The sequence below is a fragment of the Penicillium cosmopolitanum genome, assembly GCF_028827165.1.
Source record: "Penicillium cosmopolitanum strain IBT 29677 chromosome Unknown utg000013l:1.0-859999.0:1.0-860633.0, whole genome shotgun sequence".
Lineage (NCBI taxonomy): Eukaryota > Fungi > Ascomycota > Eurotiomycetes > Eurotiales > Aspergillaceae > Penicillium > Penicillium cosmopolitanum.
Genome location: NW_026622683.1, coordinates 170,969 through 192,648, shown reverse-complemented (window position 1 = coordinate 192,648; position 21,680 = coordinate 170,969). Strand labels below are relative to the sequence as shown.

General features: G+C 47.0%; 10 protein-coding genes across 10 annotated transcripts; 5 read left to right on the top strand and 5 right to left on the bottom strand.

Moving 5' to 3' along the window:
• Nucleotides 1-996: 996 nt before the first annotated feature.
• On the bottom strand, nucleotides 997-2,781 carry N7509_014049 (uncharacterized protein; the record flags this gene model as incomplete). Its single annotated transcript, XM_056638686.1, has 1 exon — nucleotides 997-2,781. One exon carries the CDS (start codon nucleotides 2,779-2,781, stop codon nucleotides 997-999), a length of 1,785 nt encoding a protein of 594 aa, XP_056480675.1.
• Nucleotides 2,782-3,264: 483 nt separating this feature from the next.
• On the bottom strand, nucleotides 3,265-4,563 carry N7509_014048 (uncharacterized protein; the record flags this gene model as incomplete). The annotated part of the gene is made up of 3 exons (XM_056638685.1): nucleotides 3,265-3,887; nucleotides 3,984-4,168; nucleotides 4,220-4,563. 3 exons carry the CDS (start codon nucleotides 4,561-4,563, stop codon nucleotides 3,265-3,267), a joined length of 1,152 nt encoding a protein of 383 aa, XP_056480674.1.
• A 1,197-nt stretch (nucleotides 4,564-5,760) lies between these two features.
• Nucleotides 5,761-8,348, top strand: N7509_014047 (uncharacterized protein; the record flags this gene model as incomplete). Its single annotated transcript, XM_056638684.1, has 2 exons — nucleotides 5,761-6,447; nucleotides 6,507-8,348. The coding sequence occupies 2 exons, from the start codon at nucleotides 5,761-5,763 to the stop codon at nucleotides 8,346-8,348; spliced, it is 2,529 nt and encodes an 842-aa protein (XP_056480673.1).
• Nucleotides 8,349-8,747: 399 nt separating this feature from the next.
• On the top strand, nucleotides 8,748-10,301 carry N7509_014046 (uncharacterized protein; the record flags this gene model as incomplete). The annotated part of the gene is made up of 4 exons (XM_056638683.1): nucleotides 8,748-8,984; nucleotides 9,087-9,112; nucleotides 9,189-9,205; nucleotides 9,283-10,301. The coding sequence occupies 4 exons, from the start codon at nucleotides 8,748-8,750 to the stop codon at nucleotides 10,299-10,301; spliced, it is 1,299 nt and encodes a 432-aa protein (XP_056480672.1).
• A 1,505-nt stretch (nucleotides 10,302-11,806) lies between these two features.
• Nucleotides 11,807-13,075, top strand: N7509_014045 (isopenicillin N synthase family dioxygenase; the record flags this gene model as incomplete). The annotated part of the gene is made up of 3 exons (XM_056638682.1): nucleotides 11,807-12,112; nucleotides 12,171-12,257; nucleotides 12,308-13,075. The coding sequence occupies 3 exons, from the start codon at nucleotides 11,807-11,809 to the stop codon at nucleotides 13,073-13,075; spliced, it is 1,161 nt and encodes a 386-aa protein (XP_056480671.1).
• Nucleotides 13,076-13,571: 496 nt separating this feature from the next.
• Nucleotides 13,572-14,645, top strand: N7509_014044 (Gfo/Idh/MocA family protein; the record flags this gene model as incomplete). The annotated part of the gene is made up of 1 exon (XM_056638681.1): nucleotides 13,572-14,645. The coding sequence occupies one exon, from the start codon at nucleotides 13,572-13,574 to the stop codon at nucleotides 14,643-14,645; it is 1,074 nt and encodes a 357-aa protein (XP_056480670.1).
• Nucleotides 14,646-15,036: 391 nt separating this feature from the next.
• N7509_014043 (uncharacterized protein) lies at nucleotides 15,037-15,495 on the bottom strand (the record flags this gene model as incomplete). Its single annotated transcript, XM_056638680.1, has 1 exon — nucleotides 15,037-15,495. The coding sequence occupies one exon, from the start codon at nucleotides 15,493-15,495 to the stop codon at nucleotides 15,037-15,039; it is 459 nt and encodes a 152-aa protein (XP_056480669.1).
• Nucleotides 15,496-16,392: 897 nt separating this feature from the next.
• On the bottom strand, nucleotides 16,393-17,253 carry N7509_014042 (uncharacterized protein; the record flags this gene model as incomplete). The annotated part of the gene is made up of 3 exons (XM_056638679.1): nucleotides 16,393-17,008; nucleotides 17,071-17,113; nucleotides 17,181-17,253. The coding sequence occupies 3 exons, from the start codon at nucleotides 17,251-17,253 to the stop codon at nucleotides 16,393-16,395; spliced, it is 732 nt and encodes a 243-aa protein (XP_056480668.1).
• A 966-nt stretch (nucleotides 17,254-18,219) lies between these two features.
• On the top strand, nucleotides 18,220-19,439 carry N7509_014041 (Gfo/Idh/MocA family protein; the record flags this gene model as incomplete). The annotated part of the gene is made up of 2 exons (XM_056638678.1): nucleotides 18,220-18,908; nucleotides 18,974-19,439. 2 exons carry the CDS (start codon nucleotides 18,220-18,222, stop codon nucleotides 19,437-19,439), a joined length of 1,155 nt encoding a protein of 384 aa, XP_056480667.1.
• Nucleotides 19,440-19,893: 454 nt separating this feature from the next.
• Nucleotides 19,894-21,583, bottom strand: N7509_014040 (general substrate transporter; the record flags this gene model as incomplete). Its single annotated transcript, XM_056638677.1, has 3 exons — nucleotides 19,894-20,196; nucleotides 20,270-21,000; nucleotides 21,061-21,583. The coding sequence occupies 3 exons, from the start codon at nucleotides 21,581-21,583 to the stop codon at nucleotides 19,894-19,896; spliced, it is 1,557 nt and encodes a 518-aa protein (XP_056480666.1).
• Between the last annotated feature and the right edge of the window lie 97 nt (nucleotides 21,584-21,680).

Genomic DNA, 21,680 nt, shown 5'->3' with positions numbered 1-21,680 from the left:
TATATTTTCTCTAGTACCTTAGGATTCAGTAACTACTCAGGTACTAGCTTTCCATTTTAACAGTAGCCCTGAAGCACTTCAGTAGTACTTAGGTATTATTCATGGGGTACTACTTCAAGTTGGTGACAGGTGCGGATATACCTAGACCTTGGAAATTAACATGAGTGCCCAGGTGATGGATGATAGATGCAGAGGAAAATCCCTTGCGCAATATCTCCATACCTAGGTAGCACTACTAGTAGATATTAAAGCTACGATCAAAGGACAAAGGCCACAAAGGAGACCTGGGGCATGGGCTGACCCAGTCGTAAGCCTGAGGCCTTAGAGGCCCCATACTCCCCACAGGCCACAGTGAAAAAACAAAGACCTTGAACAAAGCAGTATTGAACGTTTCCAGTGCTTCACTGAAGTCACGCTTGACCTTTACCCACTCCTACAATAGCCGCTTGTGATTGCAGTTATGCGGTAGCCTAAGTATACTTATTTGACATGGGTATGTCATTTCTGGATGTGAGGGTCTATCCGTACACCTGTATATTTTGAGTCTTTAGTCGGTGTTTAAGGCATAGGCGAGCCGTAACACCCAAGATGAGTGTCTCATACTAAAGCTGGTGGTAGTTTGTCGGGTTGTCGTGGTCATCAGGAAATGAACCAGAATGTTAGTCGGGAAAATTAGGATAAAGTGGATGAACTTCGCTACAATCAACCGTCATCAGGGACAACGTATCGCACCATTGAACGTGACAACCCATGTAAACAATAGTAGCCTCCGGCCTCATTTAGCATCCACTGCATGTGGAAAGATCCCAAGGTCGACTGCTTCAATGTATTCAGGCTTCCAGCGAGGAATCAGGTCCTTGATAAAATTCAGATTTCCTCCAAATATCCATTCTTTTGAAAGTTCCAAACCGTCCCCACGAACTGTTACATGGAAAAATCGTGCCCCTCCGGGCTTTCTACCGTTATCAACCAAGACAGGTCTTATGGAAGCATCGGTCACTTGCATCGATAGGAGCTTAGATTTTCCAGAAATCTTGCTCGATAGTTGTTGCTGAAGGAAGGAATCGTTGAGTGCCCGCGCAGAGGTTCTTGGGGCCGTAAGACTCCAGATCCAAGAACAGATTCTTCATCGGTCAGTCTTTTCACGATCATCAGTCCTTGGTCTTGCACCGCAAGAAGGTATTTCGGTGCGGGAAACTCTGCCATTACGCCAGCTTCGATGAGAAGCTCCAGGATCTCTTCTATCAACTGTCTCTTATCACCCTTCGGAATTTCCTCCTGAGTTAGTGCTACTTCGTGTGGCAGGGAGCAACGCCAAGCAAGCATAATATTGTCGCGCGCAGCCCGCACGGCAGAGGGACCCAAAGTTCGCATGTCAGACCTCAGGCACATTTTCAAAAGATTTCGGATCGGTGGGTATGGTGTCTTATTGTAATGATCTCTTTCCAGCACAAAACGATGGTCGCATCCGCCTAGCAGAGCATAGGCCAAAGCGGTGGAATCAGGATCTTCAGAGATATTTAGTGTCTCTTGAACATATGTATAAAAGCCATAGGTAACTGCTTCAAAGAGAAAGAAGTTCTCATAACTTATCCAGTTCGGTGGACGGATAAGTTCTCTAGATTCGTTGAGCGCACACTGATGGATAGTGGACAAAAGGTCGTTAGATATGTGGGTGAGACATTTCATGTTCGCCGACTGGTTAAATGCCCTTGACATGAGAGACCAGACCTCCGCGAGAGGATGTTTCCTAAAACGAGAAACTGAATGAAGAGCTAACTCTACTTTGGCGCATGACAAGAGAAAATCCACGGATCCCAATGTGTACCTGTCAAACATCTTCTTCCCTTCGTCGCTATCCAGGAAGTCGGTGGCAGTTCTGTGTATGAATCTGATCTTCAATTCTTCTGACCACCGAGAGACTTGTTTATCATTCCCTTCCAAACCTCGGGCATAATATGGGTGTGATGGGTCAGGGAAGACCTCGAGTAGTCCGGCGGATACTGGAATTAGAGTTTGCAAGGTGACTTCAGACATTTTGAGAATTTCACTTAGGCATGGAACTTCGTTTGGTCTTGTAAATGCTTCCAACTCTTGGTCATTTGCGAATAGAGCAATTTTGGCTATAGCTGCGCCGTGAGAATTCCGAGTGTACTGGAAGTACCGCGCTGCTTTCTTGATGTGTTTCTCGTTATTCCCACCCAGTCTAGACCACATATCTTCGTAAAGCCGCATGAGATCTGGTGGCAGCATGACGATACGGTCATATATGTCGTTCCAACTCTCAGCGTACTGTTCGATGCCATTTTTGACTCTCCGTAGAACGAGATACACCCATATGAAAACGCCCTCTGCTTTCTGCGAAATTTCACGGTGGATCTCCCTATATAGGTGATCGCCACGATATAGCTGCAAATCTTTGAGGAAGTCGGTCGTGTAGTCGCAGATATCCCAATATGTCAAGTCCTGCATGTGTATTGAAGGATTGGAAGCAAACTGAACTGCGAAGAGACGCTCGGGGCGACTAGAGACACAAAGCTTTACTCTATCCGCTGCCACCAACCGGACCAGCAGTTGGAATAGCACATTAATCCCTCCATGGGGCTCAGCAAGCTCATCTAGCCCGTCCAAGAGAACAAGGTGCGCGCAAGACGACTTGTCGAGGACTTGAAACAGGAGCTTTGTCAAATTGTATTTGCTGAAATAACCTGGCAGTATACAGCTAGTACAGAATGTAATTTGAGATCCAGCCTCATGTTCTGCTGGTAAAAGACGAGGCATTGTCTAGTGAAAGGGTCCATGCGGCTTAATGCTAATTAGTTAGTGTCCTGTGGCCTCTAAGATATTTAAGGAAGGCCGCTCTGCAGATCCGTTTTGTAGATTGGTTTTGCCTAGAACTTTTTGATATTGGCAAATCCTGGCCCGGTAATCATCTCAAGGCAGTTTGGCCGAGTGGTCTAAGGCGATTGACTAGAAATCAATTCTCTTCGGAGGCGGCGGTTCAAATCCGCCAGCTGTCGGTTTTTGCTTTTTTTTGAATCCGGAAGAGCCATTCGGGAGCTGAAAAGCGGAGTATAACGCAGCTCTCCACTTTCTCCCTATCGGCGGTTAACTAACTATTTTGATAGCCTCAGGTACTTCTCTTCCTATCACCACCTTCATCTCATCTCTCTCATCTCATCCCGTTCGCTCCTCCACGGTAGATCAAACACTATCATTCCATGTCGAAAAGTTCATTGTCGAAACACGACCCTCCTAATTCAATTAACATGAAAGGCTGTGTCTATACCAATCGAAAGAGAATCCGATCTGCTCAGGCTCACCTGACAACAGCAATTCAAGGAGGCCTCGTTTTTCTAGGTCTTGACAAATCTCCCTCTTCCTAACCATGTCCACCTCCGAAGTGCCCTGTTCAACATGAACATCATTCCGCTCATTTCCTTTTGACTTCATTATGTAATGCGATAGTAACATCCACCAACTTCCTATTCCAGAGAATACCGCACGAAATATACGATTCATAGACACGAAAAATTGGTTAATGAAGCTTGGCTCAAGAATGGCCACCACCTCTCTGCCTTTACCCTTTCTGCTTTCACCTGTTTCGGCCACATCGGTACCTTTTCTCATAAGAAGCTGCGTTTGCATAGCGAGTTGGGAGACAGTGGAATATTCATTATGCCAACATTTGTTGATGACATCGTCGATCAAAGGATTATCATCCAACCCCGGAAACTCCCTACTCTGTAGCAGGTCCACAACTTTAGGACCGTGATCGTAGGGGTCTTCAGTTAAACATCGGTCTCCGTAGACTTCAAATCCATAATTGATCAAGTAGAACAATGAGCCAAGGGCGAAAGTTTCTGTCCGAGGACCGAGATAGCCAGCTGTTCCACATTCTCATTGGTCAGATTCATCGGCATTGAGTAGTCGGCCGTACGGGGCCATGCAAGCTTCGTAAATTGTTTCAATCTTTGCGGCACAATCAAAGTCGGAAAGTTTGAGTTGGTCACGATCGAGCACGATACTTTCAGGCCGCAAGTCACCGTGGGCGATATTTAGGGGCTCTAAGAAGGCAACAGCTTGGGCGATATTGTTCATGAACTTCAGCATTGCCTTTGGCTGGTTCCACAGTGATTCTAGGTTCAATTTGTATGTGAATTTTGCTCTTGCCAAAAGTCAGAATAGAAGAGCCAGACCATCAGCCATGCCATTTTACTTTTGTCTGCGAATTGATCCATGGCGTAGCGGATGGCTCTCTTCTGGATGAGCACGTTCGCTTGTGTTGATTGTGGTAAACAATTGCAGGTCTGATTGAGATTGTTCAGATATCACCTGGCTTATAGCGATGGTCTTGTCTTCTGAGAAAGCAAAGGAAGCTCCACAAACTGCATAGAGCCGAGCTATTGAATGTTGGCTGGCTGATTTCCAATCTGCTTTCACCCCATCGAAGGTGCCCCCCCAGGGGATTCGACGAATCTTCAGTAATGATTGCCACCACTCTTCAAGTTTCAGTCGAGATCGTACCCCACTAACAGCGTGAATACAGCCTATCGTGCCCATAGCAAGATGACAAAGGAGACGGTCGGCGACTACATCAACAGGAACTTCGTCTCCAGTCACTTTAGGTCTGGCTCGTCCATTTTAGACGCAACTCGAATTGCATTATATGGGGCTAGGGCCAATGCTGCCGCGAGAATTGTGTATGGCGATGACATAGGCATATTATATCCAGGAAATGGAAGGCACTGTGAGGGACCGATGATAGCTGGGCGTAAGATCAGCAGCTTGCTTTTTGAACCATGTTCACCAAAGCGGTGCTGCAACATTCTTTCAGTGAGATGCTTGGCATATGCATAGGCCCAAGAGAAATTCTTCGATTCGTATGCTAGGCTAGTGGCAAACTTCCGCACTTCGTTCAACTCGTCAAGGACGTTAGTGATTTTCGAGATCGTAAATCTCTTCCTTGATCTGTACATCCGAATCCTTGCTCCGATAATAGAGGTGTGTGTTCGTATATGCAGAAGAGACATAGACAAAGCTATCAAGGTCTTTTAAAATTTCGGGGTACTAGTCTCCTTGTTCTTATGGGAGCTTTTTATCGGGTGACTGGCTTTGTATTCCTGTCTTTGCCTACCATCAATTACCGCCGGATCTTCCAATCGAATGAGGTAATCTATCAATCGTGTACTAAGCACAGTATTGTTTGAAATCGAAATTCCCGACAACATCATCTTCTGTAATTTTTTCAGGGTTCCTGGCCCTTGAGAGTGCCCTGGGCCAGCCATGAACACTTTCAACGTCCACCATTTTCTATCACTAATGCTACCACATTCATAAACTTGAACTCCGCTAGCAGCCAATCATGACCTACTACTTTAGTAATATCGTCAAATTTCTTGTTGAAAATTAAGGGAAATATCCAGTTGGAGACCCTTTTACGGTTTTCTATACCTAGGTAGTGAGGGCTCCTTGTACTATACATACTAGTACGACTCGGAGCTAATAATGATCTACTAGTGACTCGGAATTATTAGTACTAGTATAATAGTGATTATAGCAAAACTTCAAGGCTCATATGAACCTACATTTAACTAGCAATATATTAATTCTTGATTGTATTTATCAGGTGCTCTGCTGTGTCTGCTCTGATATCTGATGTACTCCCTGCAGACGTGTGGTCTCTTTAGTGTTCTAGTGTAGTCGCGGGGTGGCTTAATCTTATCAGCCGCGCTTTTCCTCCTCCTTCGCTCGTCCAACATGGATGGTCGTCCACCAAAGCGCCAGCGCAGGGCTGTCCAGGACAAGGAGCAATCGAAAACCTCCAGCTCTGTTGATACTGAACCTCAATCTCCGCCTCAACCCGAACCTGTCACCCTCTCGTCGCGTCCCAAGACAACGCGCTCACGCGCCGCCGCCTCCGCAACCCGAGCTCCTTCAGCCTCACCCACGAAATCGAAACCAAAATCCCTCCACGGCTTCTTCTCGGCAGCTTCAGAAGGCCAAAGATGGTCTGCGCAGAAGTTCGAGGCCAAGCGCCCCGCCTCCCGGGCCGCGACACCGACGACAACGTTTGACGTTAATGATATCGAAGATGACATTGAAGATGATTATGGGTCCTACGATGAGATATTCTCACAAGTCGACGTCAGTTCGACTGCAGATCAAAAGCCTCCTCCCCAGAAACCGAGTCGAACCCTTTCAAAACGTACGACGACTACACGGCCGAAGAGTCAACCGTCCAAACGATTCCTTATGTCCCCCGCCTCAAATGGTAGCGCAAACAAACAACCCAAGACCCCAGCCTCCACCCCCATTCACGAAGATACTCGCCCTTGGGCACAGCGATTTGGACCTGTTGGCTTAGACGAACTGGCCGTTCACAAGCGAAAGGTCTCCGACGTACAACAGTGGTTGGACGATGTATTTGAAGGAAGAAGGAAAGAGGTAGGCCAGTCGGCAAGGAAGGACTGCAATGAAGGGAAAACATCGGCTAATTGAAGCAGAAACTATTGGTCCTACGAGGTCCGGCGGGTTGTGGCAAGACAACAACCATCTCCCTCCTCTCCGAAGCATTGGGCTACGATATTATTGAATGGAGGAATCCACCGGTTCCAGAACATACATCCCGCGACTACGTCTCGTCTAGTGCACAATTCGAAGAATTCCTTGGAAGAGGTGATCGATTTGGGGGACTCGATTTACAAGACTCGGCTTCGACCTCGGTCTCGGCGGACTCCAAGAAAACGAATAATGATACAACCACACCCTCACGAAACCGCCGTGTCCTCCTCGTTGAAGAATTCCCAACTGTGTTAAATCGAAACTCATCCAGCTTAGCCGCATTTCGAACTTCCCTACAACGATACCTTGCAGCATCAGCCTCGGACGATCAATCATCCTGGAGTGGATGGATGCACCCGCCCATCGTGATGGTCGTATCCGAGACGATGTTGACTTCCGCATCGTCAATTTCAGACAATTTGACTGTTCACCGGTTACTTGGCCCGACACTGTATAATCATCCCGGTACGACGATCATCGACTTTAACAGTATTGCTGCTACATTCATGCAGAAGGCGCTGCGAACGGTTTTGGAAAAGGAGGCGAGCATTTCTAAGCGGATCAGAATTCCTGGACCCGCTGCTTTGACTAGGATCGCTGAGATTGGCGATATTCGCAGTGCGATATCTTCTCTCGAATTTCTGTGTTTGAAGGGTGATACAGCGGGTTCAGCTTCAGGTTCAGCCGCCGGTACATGGGGAGGGCGTCTCACGAAAAAGAAATCCCGGGCCGATGCAGATAAAGCCCTCACGCCTATGGAGCAGGAATCTCTCGAATTGATCTCGCAGCGAGAGGCGAGTCTGGGGATGTTCCATGCCGTGGGCAAAATTGTTTATAACAAACGATTAGATCCCAGTCTTGTGTCTAGTGATTCTGTCATTCTCCCACCACCACCGGATCATTTGGTTCAGCACCGCCGACCAAAAGTCTCGCAAGTTGCTGTCGACGAACTCGTCGATGAAACAGGCACCGATATCTCCACTTTCACCAGCGCTTTGCATGAGAATTACCCGCCATCCTGTGACGGCCCTAATTTCGTCGACTCCCTCAACGCATGTATTGAAGCGTTATCTGATAGTGATATTCTCGGCGCAGATCGCAGATCGACGCTCAGAACACGCGGGGGCCTTGGCATGGGGGCTAATTTGAATGCCGGTGGGGTGGACATGCTAAGGCAAGATGAGATTAGTTTCCAAGTTGCCTCGCGGGGATTATTATTCGCACTTCCGTATCCCGTGAAACGGAAACTCACACCCACAGCTGGACAGGGTCGTCCGGGCGATGCTTACAAGATGCTATACCCTTCTTCACTACGGCTTTGGCGCAAAACGGAGGAGATTGATGGGTTGGTTGATGCCTGGATGCAACATCTCCTCGACCCGACCAGCAATAGCAGCAGCAATTTCCAGTTTTCATCCCGGCACGATGGCAGCGGATCTGCGACCGGGGAGATGTCTGGCGTTAGTGCTTGGAGGAATCGTCGATTGGGATATCCGGATGATCATCCGGAGAGGACGGTGATGACAACAATGATGCGGCGCCATGATGTTCTGCTGGATCAATTGCCGTACATGGCAATGATTAAAAGGGACGAAAGTGATGCTTGGCAACTTCGACAGATTACTAGTATTCGAGGGAGTCGTTTGGATGGGGATGAAGGGGAGGACGAGGAGGAGGATTTGGTGCCTTTGAAGAAGTCGAATAATTCTGGCAGTTCTGGACCATCGCTGCAGCCATTGGCGGAGGATAAGCTGATTCTCAGCGATGATGATATTGAGGATTGACTGTGAAGGGCAGAATAATGTAACATAATGAAATCTAATGAAATATATGGGTATCTGAGTCGGAATACGAGTTGAGTCAACAAGTAAGCTATTAGCTATACGAATGCGAATATGGAGTGTCTGTAGTGGTTGTGGTGTCCCGAGTGCTTTTCTCCGCTTTCTCACCTCACCTCCGCATTTCCTTCTTGCCTTCTTCACTTCACTTCACTTCCAACCTCACACTTCCTCCCTGAGAACCAAGAGAAACACCTCCTCTCTGCGCATGTATTGAACAATTGAAGGCCTTCTCACTTATAACACCATCACCCACCGGCCCCGCGGCGCGTGTGAGAGAGTGACTTGACTGCTCCGCCCCAGTCAACAAAGCCACCTCGCGAGTCACCGCGCTTCACGAACAAGATGATTAACGACAGTGACGGTCCTAAACATCGGACAGATAGTTACACAGTATCAACCAGCAATTCCCGCAACGCCAGCAATGCCACCGTGTCACCCAAGTCCGCCTCCACCAACAACTCCGCACTGAAGGAGGATACCAATGCCGGCGTACTCGCGGCAGCCGCGCATGCGGTGGTGCCCAACTGGGCAAATATGGTCCTTATGGTCTTTCTGATTCTGGGGGGCTGCTGCACCAATGTGAGTCCCTGTTACTGTCCATATCCATATGGTTCACAATGCCAATCCCAATGTGGATGAATGAACTGCTCAAAGAGCGCGGGCTAACACCCCGGTGCGCAGGTCTTCGCTCTCGAGGCAATCATCAAGTAAGTGCCAGATTACCATTTCTCCAGAGCTCCGTGTGTATCAATACTGCAAATAAACTAACACACCATCTGATAGAGAACAACCCACCGCTGGTAAGACCCCGCATATATCGCCCACCCCGCGCCAAATCGCCTCAACCCAAATCTAATACAATTCCTCCACCGTCTAGGTCCCCTGATCACATTCGCCCAATTCGCCCTCTGCGCTCTATTCACACTGCCGCATTTTCTTTCTCCCTCCGCCGGACTCTCCGCCCTCTTCATCAAGCCCCGAGCCATCCCCCTCCGCTCATGGCTAATCTACACCGCATACTTCGTCTCAGTCAACCTTCTCAACAACTGGGCCTTTGCATACAAGATTTCCGTACCCTTGCATATCATCCTCCGCTCTGGCGGTCCAGTCGCATCAATCATCGTCGGATACCTATTCAACGGCCGTCGCTACTCTCGCGGTCAAATTCTCTCCGTCGCTATGCTGACTGTCGGCGTAATGGCCGCAGCACTGGCCGACGCACAAGCAAAGGGCCAGTCCCTAGAAATCGGGTTGGACGGAGAAGGTGACGGCGAGGCCATGAAAAACACGATTATCGGATTCAGCATTCTCGCGCTGGCTATGATCCTCTCCGCATTTCAGGGTATCTATGCTGATAGACTTTATGCGTTTTACGGCCGTGATCACTGGAAAGAAGCTCTCTTCTACTCGCATGTCCTTTCGCTCCCGATTTTCTTTTCCAGCTGGACGACGCTGTATTCCCAATGGCGGATTGTGGCTTCGTCGCCGTCGATTCTGCAGCATTTGGGGTTGGACTCGAAGACCAGTCCACTTTCTTCAAACAGCGGCAATGCATTCGCATTCATCCTGGAAATAGTCTACACCTCTCCGCAGCTCCGGAGTATCCTGAACCACATCCCTATTCAGGTATCATATCTCATCATGAACGCATTAACCCAATACGTTTGCATCCGGGGTGTGCATCTCCTCTCAGCAAAATCATCATCGTTGACAGTGACCGTTGCGCTAAATATTCGCAAACTCGTCTCCCTCTTGCTGTCGATCTATCTCTTCGGAAATCAGCTTGGTTCGGGCGTTTTACTTGGTGCCGTGCTGGTTTTTGTCGGTGGAGGTTTATACGGGGTTGAAGGGGCTAGATTGCGCAAGTCAATGTCAAAGGAGAAAAAAGCTCAGTGATGTCAATATCATTCATTGGGTTGTAGCCTGGAGCTTTGCATTTTGATTTTGATTTTCATTCTTTTCGGATTCCACTTCGGGTCTTCTCAGGCTTTTGCATTTTATTCTTCGTGTCTTCGCTCGGGTTTGACCGGATTGGCCATTAGACTGCGATCGTCGCTGTTGACTGTGCATAGATTATAGCATAGCATAATTAGAATAGTTTTATTTGCGATGTGCATTGCATGAGAATATGACCAGAGCAACCCGAATTGTTATATCTCTACTTGCAAACTTCGTGGGAATATTAAACGTGGCGAGAGCACCGTATGCTCCATATACCTATAAGTGACTGAAAGAAGACATCCTGTGAGGCCTTTATTGTATCGATTATGCAGGACACTAGTACATGAGGCGCAAAATTGCAAGCTGAAAATCCGTATGCCATATTTCGATGTCGATCTCCAGCCCCACGATTGAGGAATACGTGCATGCGTGCACCGACCGTCTTTCGGGTGTTCCAGACGGTCGGCCGATGTAGGCACTTGTACACATTACTCGGTGGCGCTTCTTAAATCGTTGGAATGGCTTATGTCGTGCAACGGAAGATCTCTTGGTCCGATTAAGATGCTACACCGCACCTTCTGAAGTGCCTTGGCTGAGGGACGTATGATGTAATACAATACGCCTGGTGGCACAGCATCTGGTACGAGATTGATTGTTTAAGGTTACACCGCATTGATGGATGTAGGTACTGTGTCGCCTTTCGAAGAATGAAGCATGATTATGTCTATGGCTTCAGCTTGTTTACTCTTTTGCGCCCTGGCCGCATATATATGCGACCCGCTGCCGCAGTCGCTTTGCTTTAGTGATAATATACTAAGTACAGGAAAACAAACAAGAAGTCATGCAGACTATCCGAAATGATTTTTCTTTTGATCTCAATTGCAATACAATACACTAGGTACGAATATAGCTAGTCTTAAAAGCGGGTCCCAGGTATATGCGGCCAAAGGCGACAGGTAATGTACAGACAGACAGACCTTCAGCTGCCAGGTGTGACTAAGATTGATATGTCAATTCTTAAGACACGAACCCAAATCTACAACTTGGACCTGCCCTCCACCGCTAACAGCCTATGTCCAATTAACTACTACGTAGATCAAGTGCGTTTCCAGAATCGAAAATGCTCTACGTGCTATACTTCTTGAAAAATGATATCGATGTTCTATATTTCCTTGAAATTTCCAGGCATAGTGGACTGCGTAGTGCTCTTGAAACCACCTGCATATATTAGTACTAGTATGTATGTGATGTGTCGATCTCTACTAACTGTGCCTTCCTGATGTACCCAAGCGCCCCTCTTGTCAGTATCTAACGCATATATTTCACTTATTTTGCCGCACTCCTACATTTCAAAACCGATTCTCTTTACTACCATTAATCAGTACATAACTTCACTTAAAGGAACGTGGGACTGAGACGCATATCAGGCTTCTGCCATTACACTTCCTTTCATTTTCATCATGGCCGAAAACTTCTCATCAGTGCCGGTTCTGGACTTTCAGGATGCAATTTCGCCCGACACTAAAGCCAAGTTTTTATCTCAGCTTCGACATGCGCTTGTGGATATTGGGTTCTTCTATTTAAGGAATCCCCCGATAACCGAAGAAACACGAAGGGAGTTCTTGGAGAAATCATTGGCGTTTTTTGATTTGCCTCTTAGCATGAAGCATGAAATCGATATGCCGAAGTCCAAGTATTTTAAAGGATATACTGGACCTCGTCAGGAAAAAACGGCTGCCGAGAAGGATGAAAGGGAATCACTCACGGTATGTACGATGCCTAGCACCTTTACCTTGAAACCAGCCCCTGACATAGAAATTATAGCTTGGTCTCTTCGGAATTGAAGAATCCTCATCGGAAGATCAAGTTTTACCCGGGGCCTCAGGTTGTTGTCTGGTGGGGCCAAATCAGGTACGTTGAGATAAAAAGCACGATGAACGCAGTATCTCATCACCGAGTAGTGGCCTGAAGAGAACACTGTTCCTGGATTTCAACCAAGTGTCGAAACATATCTATCCGAAATTCAAACCGTGTCGGAACTTTTCACAATTTTTATCGCAGAAGCTCTCGATCTCGACCCAGCCGTCTTCAGCAAGTTCTTCCACGTACCCCGTCTGAACGCGATGCGATTATCCTGTTACCCATCTCCATATGACCTGGATCCTAACCAGACGGAGTTCCAAGGCGTGGGCCCTCATAAAGATGGCTCTTTCTTGACATTCCTATTACAAGGAACCGAGCATTCTAGCCTTGAAGTCCAAACCAAATCCGGTTCTTGGATTGCAGTACCACCGATCCCCAATACATTGGTGATCAACATCGGGCGCTCATTGGAGGCAATGACCCATGGAGTTTGCGTTGCTACCACTCACCGGGTAAGCCTCACCCGCGAGCAGTATCAAGGACCCAACAATGAAATGCTCGGCAAGCGTATCAGCGCCGCATTTTTCCAGTACCCCAGTTCCAGCGTCACACCGGAACATCTCTTGTTGGATATACCACCTCATATTTTGGCTCTACGGAAGGATAGCAAGTCAGACGCTGAGACATTCTTCGAGGGCCTTTTCAAAACAAGTTATAACGACGCTATTTTAACCAATGCGCTTACTAGCCACCCAGAAGTAGGCGCAAGATGGTATCCAAATGAGCTAGCCGCTGCTCTCAGGAAGCAGAATGAAGGCAAGCAGCTCGACGATGTGACCCTGAAGAAGAGTGCAGCTGTTCATTAGCACTATCCCACGGTTCTTTAAATAGGATTTACTTTCGTGCATCGTTACTAAAACGAAAAATTGTGCTCAGAGCATCAGTTTGCAAGAAAACGAGTGAAAGGACTGAGGGATCTCAATCCACTTCATTGCATAAATTCTACCTACTAGTCTCACACATGAAATTCTATTAAATGGGCTGAACAAGTTTCGACGTGAAGGACTCCGATGCGCCTTTTTATATTTAAAATCTACTCAATATTCTCGTACGGAATTTCGACTTAATAATGAAGTTGGGATCTGTATTCACTTTTCCGTGACTCCCCGGACGCAGCCGACACTCCCCGGCCACGGTAACAAATTCCAACCGGAGCACGAATCCAGTGGCGCTTGTCAGCTAAGCAATATAGAATGAAAATAAATAAAGAAACACAGGGCTTGCTTGTTAGGAATCTCATCTTCCAAAAAAAAATCTGAAATTTGGCCCTTCAACTCGATTCCATTCTTCGCAATATCCGTTATGCCCCCTCCAAATCTGCCAACCCTTCGCTGGGGGGTTATTGCAACGGGAATGATCTCTTCGTGGTTTGTTAAAGACTTGGTTCTCGATCGGCCTGATGCAAAGGCACATCATACTATTGAAGCTATTGGTTCATCGTCTCAGGAAAAGGGTCAGACCTTCGCTCAAGAATATTGTCCCCACGAATCAACCACAATTTACGGCAGCTATGAAGAAGTCTATACCGATCCCTCTGTTGATATAGTCTATATCGGGACGCCACATGCCTTCCACCTGCGCAATTGTCTCGACGCTATAGCGCACGGAAAGCACGTGTTGTGCGAGAAGGCTTTCACACTCAATGCGTCCCAGGCACGCGAAGTTTTTGCAGCTGCGAAAGACCGAGGTGTCTTTGTCATGGAAGCCATGTGGATACGCTTTCATCCGCTCACGCGCGCTCTGCAAGTGAAGATCCACGAGGATAATGTAATCGGTCGCGTCCAACGCGTGTTTTGTGACTTTTCCCTCGACATGGATATCGATTCTCTGCCAGATGATTCTAGGCTGAAGAATCCAGCTCTTGGTGCGGGCTCGTTACTCGACATAGGAATATATTCTCTGACCTGGGCTCTCCTGGCGGCGGACCCGAATGTTGGAGGTAAAGCTCATGTGCCGGGTATACTTGCGTCGCAGAAATTATCCAACGGTGCCGACGTTGCGACTGCAGCGATCCTTGGCTACCCCAGTGGGATCCAAGCTATTGTTACATCGTCATTGTCTTTTGCAACTGCTCCCCAGTTCTGTCGCATAGAAGGAACGGAAGGCTTCATTATTGTTCAAGGACCGGGTACTTCAGCCCCAGAGAGGTTTACTGTTCACTTAAAAACTCCGAGTGGAGATACCGCAGCTGAGGGTATAACTTTCAGCTTCAACAAGCCCGGTATGGGCTTTTACTGGGAGGCGGATGCTGTGGCAGTTGATATTTCGGAAGGCAGAATTGAGAATGATATTATGCCCTGGGCAGAGACTATACGGGTCTTAGAAATTCTAGACGAAATTCGGCGCCAAGGAGGAGCTAGATATGACTGTGACTAGAGAAAAAAACCGTCAAATAGAGTAGGAAGGTCTCAGTGTTTGATAGATTAAATTTGAACAGCTTTCTATAAGCAACTTGACAGCTTTGATCTTTTTGATTGAACGCAATATTAAACAAGCTTTTGTTCTGGCATTGAGGATTGCCAGAATTATTGGCCTTGATGGGGAATATATACTCCGAGTCCTTTGTGAGGCCTATCCATTTTCGAAGTGTGACCATTACTCCGTTGCCTTATTCCAAGGTTACACTTACGTTGTCCTCAACTACACGTGATGCATAGCTTGAAGCTGTAATCCATTAAAGCCAAGAACCAGTCGATGGCCGACTTCATACACAATAGAGGTAAATGAGTCAATATGAGTATTCATGAATTTTCCATATTGCATTGCGCTAAATTCCAGTCGTTTCAACATCGGTCTCCTCGATGTCGCAAAGAACTCTTTCTAATATAACTCTTCCCCTGGCCAAATCTGGCGCCTCCTTTCCCCAAAACGACAGCCCCGCCATAGCAGTATGTACAGCTGTTCTCCATGTAGTTGGAACATTCACGCAGCGGCTCTTAACAGCTGCAAGAATCATCAGTGCATATGAAAATACAACTCGGTTCACATACCAAGTCCCATGGTGGCGGTGCCGTTGGACCCCTTGCAACGCTCCTTTGATGCAACCGTCGAGACAGTTTTCAACATAGGATGCGATGGCAGTATGGTGTGGCCAGGATGGCGGTTGGTGGATCGCAAGGTATAGAAATGGGCGGTAAAGGAGCATGCAGAGCTCCGGCACACGACGCTGGACAAGCCAGAGCTCTTCACACTCCACATTTGGTGATGTGGAACTCGGCGATGCCATGATATCAGGAATGGCATCCTGCCTTTGAGGGATATGTGAGATTTGGATCGTAGATGAACGGGCTCAAGAGCAAATAATTACCATTGAATTAATTGAAGCTCTAGCTCACTTGCCGCATGTATCATTTTATCAATTGGTATTGATAGCCACACACTTGCGCTGCCCTGGTAGAAAGTATTGACTATCCTGTTTGCAATTCGACGGACAGCAATATCGGAAAGATAATAAAACCAGCTCTGCTCCAGCCCCACACTTAACGTCGTTGTGTGATTTTCAGAATCTCCGATCGAGCCCTTCGGCAGTGGATTTGAACTACCACGGGAGGAGTTGGGAGGGCATCTGGGTAGTTTATCGTAGATAGACCAGATGGTGGAAGACATATCTCCATTCGTATTTCACTGATTCAGGCAGCAGATTAGCACGACAATAGATTATCCCCATAACGCGGAGAGGGTAAGTTTTTGACTACCTCTCAGATTTCAAGCATGACCAGTAAAGACGGCGTTCTAGTCGATCATCAGAAGGATTTGTGCAAGTCTTGGACTTCATTTTTAGATAGGTCTGAAGCATAACGCAAGCCCGGTTGAACGATGACCAGGCCCGCAATGGCCTCAGTGAATACATCTCGTAGACGCCGGATAAGAAGTGGCATTGCGAGGTGATGATTGAAGTTTCAAGCAGCCCCATCCGTTTTTGTGAAGCGACATAGTAACTTTCGGCCGTGGAATATCCATCTGTATCTTCGATACTATTCGATGATACTATTTGATGTAAAAGTATGTGTCCAGGCGTAAATGAAGAGGACAGGCACCCTAAAGCACTTGCGATGAGCTAGATGAAGAAAATTTAGTTATAGTATGCGCCCGTAGATATAACCCGGGAAATGTAAATTAGATATCATACCACGAGGCACGATGGCGCATCCCATTTGAATCCATTTTCAGCAATATCCTTTCCCATACGCATGGTATCATTCGTATCTAGAATAGGATTCTTGATGTGCACATTGACCAGGAAACGATCAAGGAGGCCCGGGACGTCCTCTTCCCGGATTCCTCTGTCATATCCAGACCGTCGGTCAGAATCAGCCGCGACAGAGAAACCCGGGATACGTTGTTGACTGTCACGGGCTAGAGCCGGATTGAAAATCAACATCTCTGTTTCAGAGCGATCGTATTTGCCTTCGAAGATAGGCCAATCCAGTAAATCCTCACACGTCCCTTTGTACTTTTCGGCAACGGTGAGTGACTCCGCGAGTAAGGTAGCTTCGTCTAGAGGTCCGGACCAGCAAAGGTTGATGTCATCGGATAAACAAGAAGCCCGGTTGGAGCGGGATCCAGACGCATCCAAGTGTTCATTGTTGCTGACAGGGCCTAGCAAGGGAAGTGCATTCGGAGAATTCTTGTCACCAAGCCAGCTAGATACTAACCCCGATATCTGCAAATTCTGCGTTTCCACAACCTTCGTCAGATGTCCTATCTTATCCAGGATCTCAAGGCTGGCCAGATCATATCTGAGGTTCGTTTAGTTTGCTGTCATATGTAGCTGTTGTTTCATGTTGACAGGAGCGCTCACGTAGAGTGATCAGACCGCTTATCGCGGTAGATGCAGTCAATACCTAGGTCACGGCATGTTGCACAAGCCGGCCTTTCGTTATCACACTTGGACTTTTTTCTACGGCATACCTCGCAGGCTACTAGGGCCCTTTTGCGGGGTAGAATTCCCGGGAAACATCCGGTGACGATCGCTTTTTGGCATTGGAGTCGTGGCGAGCGCTTGGCGGAGAGTCCATCTTGGAGCATGCTTTCCGAAAATGGAAAGAAAAAGAAAATCTGGTCTGAACCTAGTGACTTCAACTGGCAGACACCTTTTTTGGAGACAGGGGAAGCCCGGGAGTGCGCAGCTGGGCCTGGGAATAAATGCTAAGTGCGGACTGTAGTATTCACCGCGGAGTCCCGGATTTTTACCGCGCCACTGCGGGGACAAATCTTGGCAATTCACTCGAGCCGTCGGTATTGGGGTACAGAAATGGGTTGAAATAGGTTAGAAGTAGTGGATCATTCGTTAGAGCCTAGTAACGTGTTTCATGGGTCGCAGGGCCACCCGGGCAAGCGGGCCACCCTATAACACCATAGTAAAGGCGATAGATTACAATTCGATATCTCAACAACCATAGTGATTCGAAGCTAATATTGAGGCTATATGGTCTCTATTATATCCTTATCATAAAAATATAGAAAGAAATTGTCTCTGTATACATATACCGTAAACCATACATATTTTTGATATAATACATCAGAAACGAGGTATTTGATGGCAATCAAGTAAAATAATTGATAAAATTAATAATTCAAATTAAAATCTACTGTTCTATATCTTCAAAAGTAATATTTAATAAGATATAACTTGGAAAAAAGTATAGCTAACACCAGGTAATTTATCGCTTTTAGTATGGTGTTTTAGGGTGGCCCTGCGACCCATGAAACACGTTATCTCTCATCCGGAACTCCCCGTCCAAGTCCCACCTGGGCACTTAACCAATCATGCTTTCAGACCCCCCTGGGTGTGATCCATATTCTAATAGTATATAAAACTTGGTGGCTAAATTGATATGGCTAAAATGAGCAGAGACTTGAATTTAATCTCGGTTCCTTTGTATTATCTTCAGCTCTTTCATTGATATCCATATTGCTTTCTACCATTTTTGCCCCGCAGACATGACAGTTGACGCAGTCAATCACACATGCCTGTGGCACCCTGCGACCAATTCTCCGCGTTGGTCTAATAGGATGCGGAGAAATAGCGCAAGTGGCTCACATTCCCAACCTCAACCACATGTCGGATAAATTTGTCACCACCTACCTCTGTGACGTCTCTCAGCAGGCCCTCTTGCACTGCGCCGCCAAAGTATCTCAAGGGCCACCTAAGACGACAAGGGATGCTGAAGTACTTTGCTCCTCCGATGAGGTTGATGTCGTTGTCATTGCTAGCGCAGACGCCTTCCACGTCCCTCACGCAATCCTTGCTTTGAAGTACGACAAGTACTGCCTGCTTGAGAAGCCCGCAGCTCTAAACTATCGAGATATCGATGCGCTTATCAAGGCTGAATCATCTTCCAAGGGTAAAGTCTTCGTGGGTTATATGCGAAGATACTCCTTGGCTTTTTTGGAAGCTGTCAAAGAAGTGAAAGAAATGCAAGATATACGATATGCTCGAGTCCGCGACATTATCGGTCCTAACTCTGACTTTGTGGATCAATCTGGTACCTTCCCTCGAAGATTTGATGATATTTCCATGGAGGATATCAACGACCTAAATGAGCGAAAAGAGGATATAATTGACCAAGCTTTGACGAAGGAGTTTGGCGTGGATGCAACACCATTTTCCAAGTTGATTTTGATACTGCTAGGCGGGTGAGTTAATATGAAGCAAACTACATCTACTAGAGCGTGCTGACCAGGTGAAATTGACGGGATAGTCTAGGAAGCCATGATCTTTCCGCAATGCGTGAATTACTCGGGATGCCCAAGAGCTGTCTGGCTGCCTCATTCGCACCGCCAGGCATCTGGACCGCACTATTTCAGTACGACGGGTTTCCTGTTATATATGAATCTGGATTCAATAGCATACCCACCTTCGACTGCTGCATCGAAGTTTTGTCCGATGACAAGACAGTTCGAATCAACTACGAAACTCCGTATATAAAGGGCTTACCAATCACATTGACCATCCGCGAGAGGGTTGAAGGCAGCTTCGGTTCGAGTGGCTTTCAGGAGCGAGTGATTCGACCCACGTACGAGGATGCGTACAATTTGGAATTTGACGCATTCTATGAATGTGTTCTGAGTAGAGAAATCCCTAAGACAACAGTTGCGGATGCTAGGAGCGATATAGACTTATATGCTATGATCTTCAAGGCTAGCCATGCGAAGGCCACCTGTTAGAACTCACGTAACATCCACTGGCAATGAAAGGACCTTTGAATACAGCTTTCCCTTAACTGAATATTTCAAAGACTTAGTCGAAATATGTTGCCACTCCGAGATAGCCAGCAAACAAAATATATAATATGTAAGTAACATCCAGTTACTAGATGAAGAAAAATGACAAGCGATTAGTAGCATTAAGGAAGATAATCAAGATAGACGAAGGAACAAGAGTGCTGGTGGAATGGATGCAAAAAGTTGCGTAAGCAATATAGCTCTCGAGGGTGGAGCCGAGGAAATATTTTGGAATGTACAAAAATCTGATTCTTCACGTACTAGCTAATCTGTCTGACTCGTGCATCTTCTACAAATACCACATGGCCAAAGGTTATCACTAGCTGAGTTGACCCATAAATGAATGAAGCTAAAGTGAGCCTGACTGGCCTATTTTACCTTTGGATTGGTGTAACAGCTAGGCATTTTCAACCAGCAATACTTCACCCGGCTTTTCGTCTTCCACCAACCCCGACTTCGACTGAAAAGGCGCAATATCATTGCCATCGAAGACACGGACCATCTCCTCCAGACTATGTCCATTTGTCTCAGGATAGAAAAAGTATACTGTGACTGTAACTATGATCAATATCCCGACGTAAACAAGATAGTACTTCCAACCGATGGCGTCAAGGGCAATGGGATTGACAAAGATGTTGAAAAAAAGAGCCGTCTGAGTTGAGAAAGTCATTGAAGCTATACCACGCGCACGAAGCTCGTACTGCCAAAAGGTAGGAGTTAGCAGGTAGATAATACAGAAGATTCCCATATTGAAAGGTATGAAAATTGCTTACCGGCCAAATCTCACAAGTATAGCCATACAGAAGTGGCGTGAAAGCGATATCGTAGAATCCAAAGTAGAGAAAGAAGAATGGCACGACTGCAATGCCTATGCTTGCAACCCCGGTCTTATCAAATGAACCAGAGAGGCCGGATATGATGATATAGCATGTCAACATCCCAATACAGGAAATAAGAAACAATGGTCGCCGTCCCAATCGGTCCACCGTAAATGCTGCCGAAACGGCAAATATCAAGTTCCAGATCTGGATAAAGCCCGAAATAAGGGTTTGCTGAGTCACTGATTTGATTCCGACGGCGGCCAACGTTGGTGCAAGATAATAGGAGACAATACCCACGCCATTCCATTGGCTATATATGCCTATCGTAACCGAAATCAGGAGTCGGTGTCTATTTCCCTTTGTTCGTATCAAGTCCAGCCATGAAGTGGAAGTCTCGTTCAGTCGCTCAGCCTCTATCGCGTTGGAAATTTCAGCCATTTCGAACGTTACTAGGCGAGAGTTGGCGTCGCCTCCGGCATGGTATTTGGTCAGAATGGCGCGGGCCTCATCCGTGCGACCAACGGCGGTCAGCCAACGGGGGGACTCGGGAGCCATGAGAACTCCCGGGAGGGCACAGAGTGGAATAAGAAATTGAAGCACGGAGGGAATTCGCCATGCCCAAGAGGCCTGACCGTCAGTGTAGTTACGAGAGGCAAATGTAGCCCATGCTGCAATTGCCGACCCTAAGTTTGGTCAATGAGTTTGGAAACGCCCTTTTTTACAAGAGCGCAATTGAAACTAACCGATATACCAGCCTGTATTATACAGGGAAGTTGCAATGCCTCGATGTGTTGGATATGACGTTTCTGTGATAAGAAGGGCGGCGGGCATTGCAAAGAAGGATGTCACTCCTCCGACAGAGAGTCGTCCAATAACAAACATAGTTGTATTTCGCGCTCCCACCTGGAGCCCAGTCCCTAGACAAAGCCAGAAGTAGCCAACTAAAAGAGTTCTCTTCCGTCCGAATTTATTGGCAGACCACGCAATGACCGGCAAGGAGCACATTGCCCCAAGACTCTGAGCAGCATTGATAAATCCGAGCCAGGAACCAGAAGGATGATTCATGAAGCTCTGCCACTGAGGAAGAGCCTGGAGCCCATTCATCAGTGATCCGTCATATCCATTGGCGGAGGCAAGGATAATCATGGAAAAAATGTAGTAGTTGAGGGTCCGTAGATGGGAATTCTTGAACCAGGCTCCATCACCCTGAGGCAACGCTGCCGCGAGCTCCGGCCCAACAGATTTCAGTGTGTTTTCGAGGCCCATGATGTACCTCCTGCGTGTTGACTATCAGGAATTGTGCGAAGACAATTTATGGCATTTGATGTTGATCATATAGTAAAACGTATTGATTGCTCCGAGT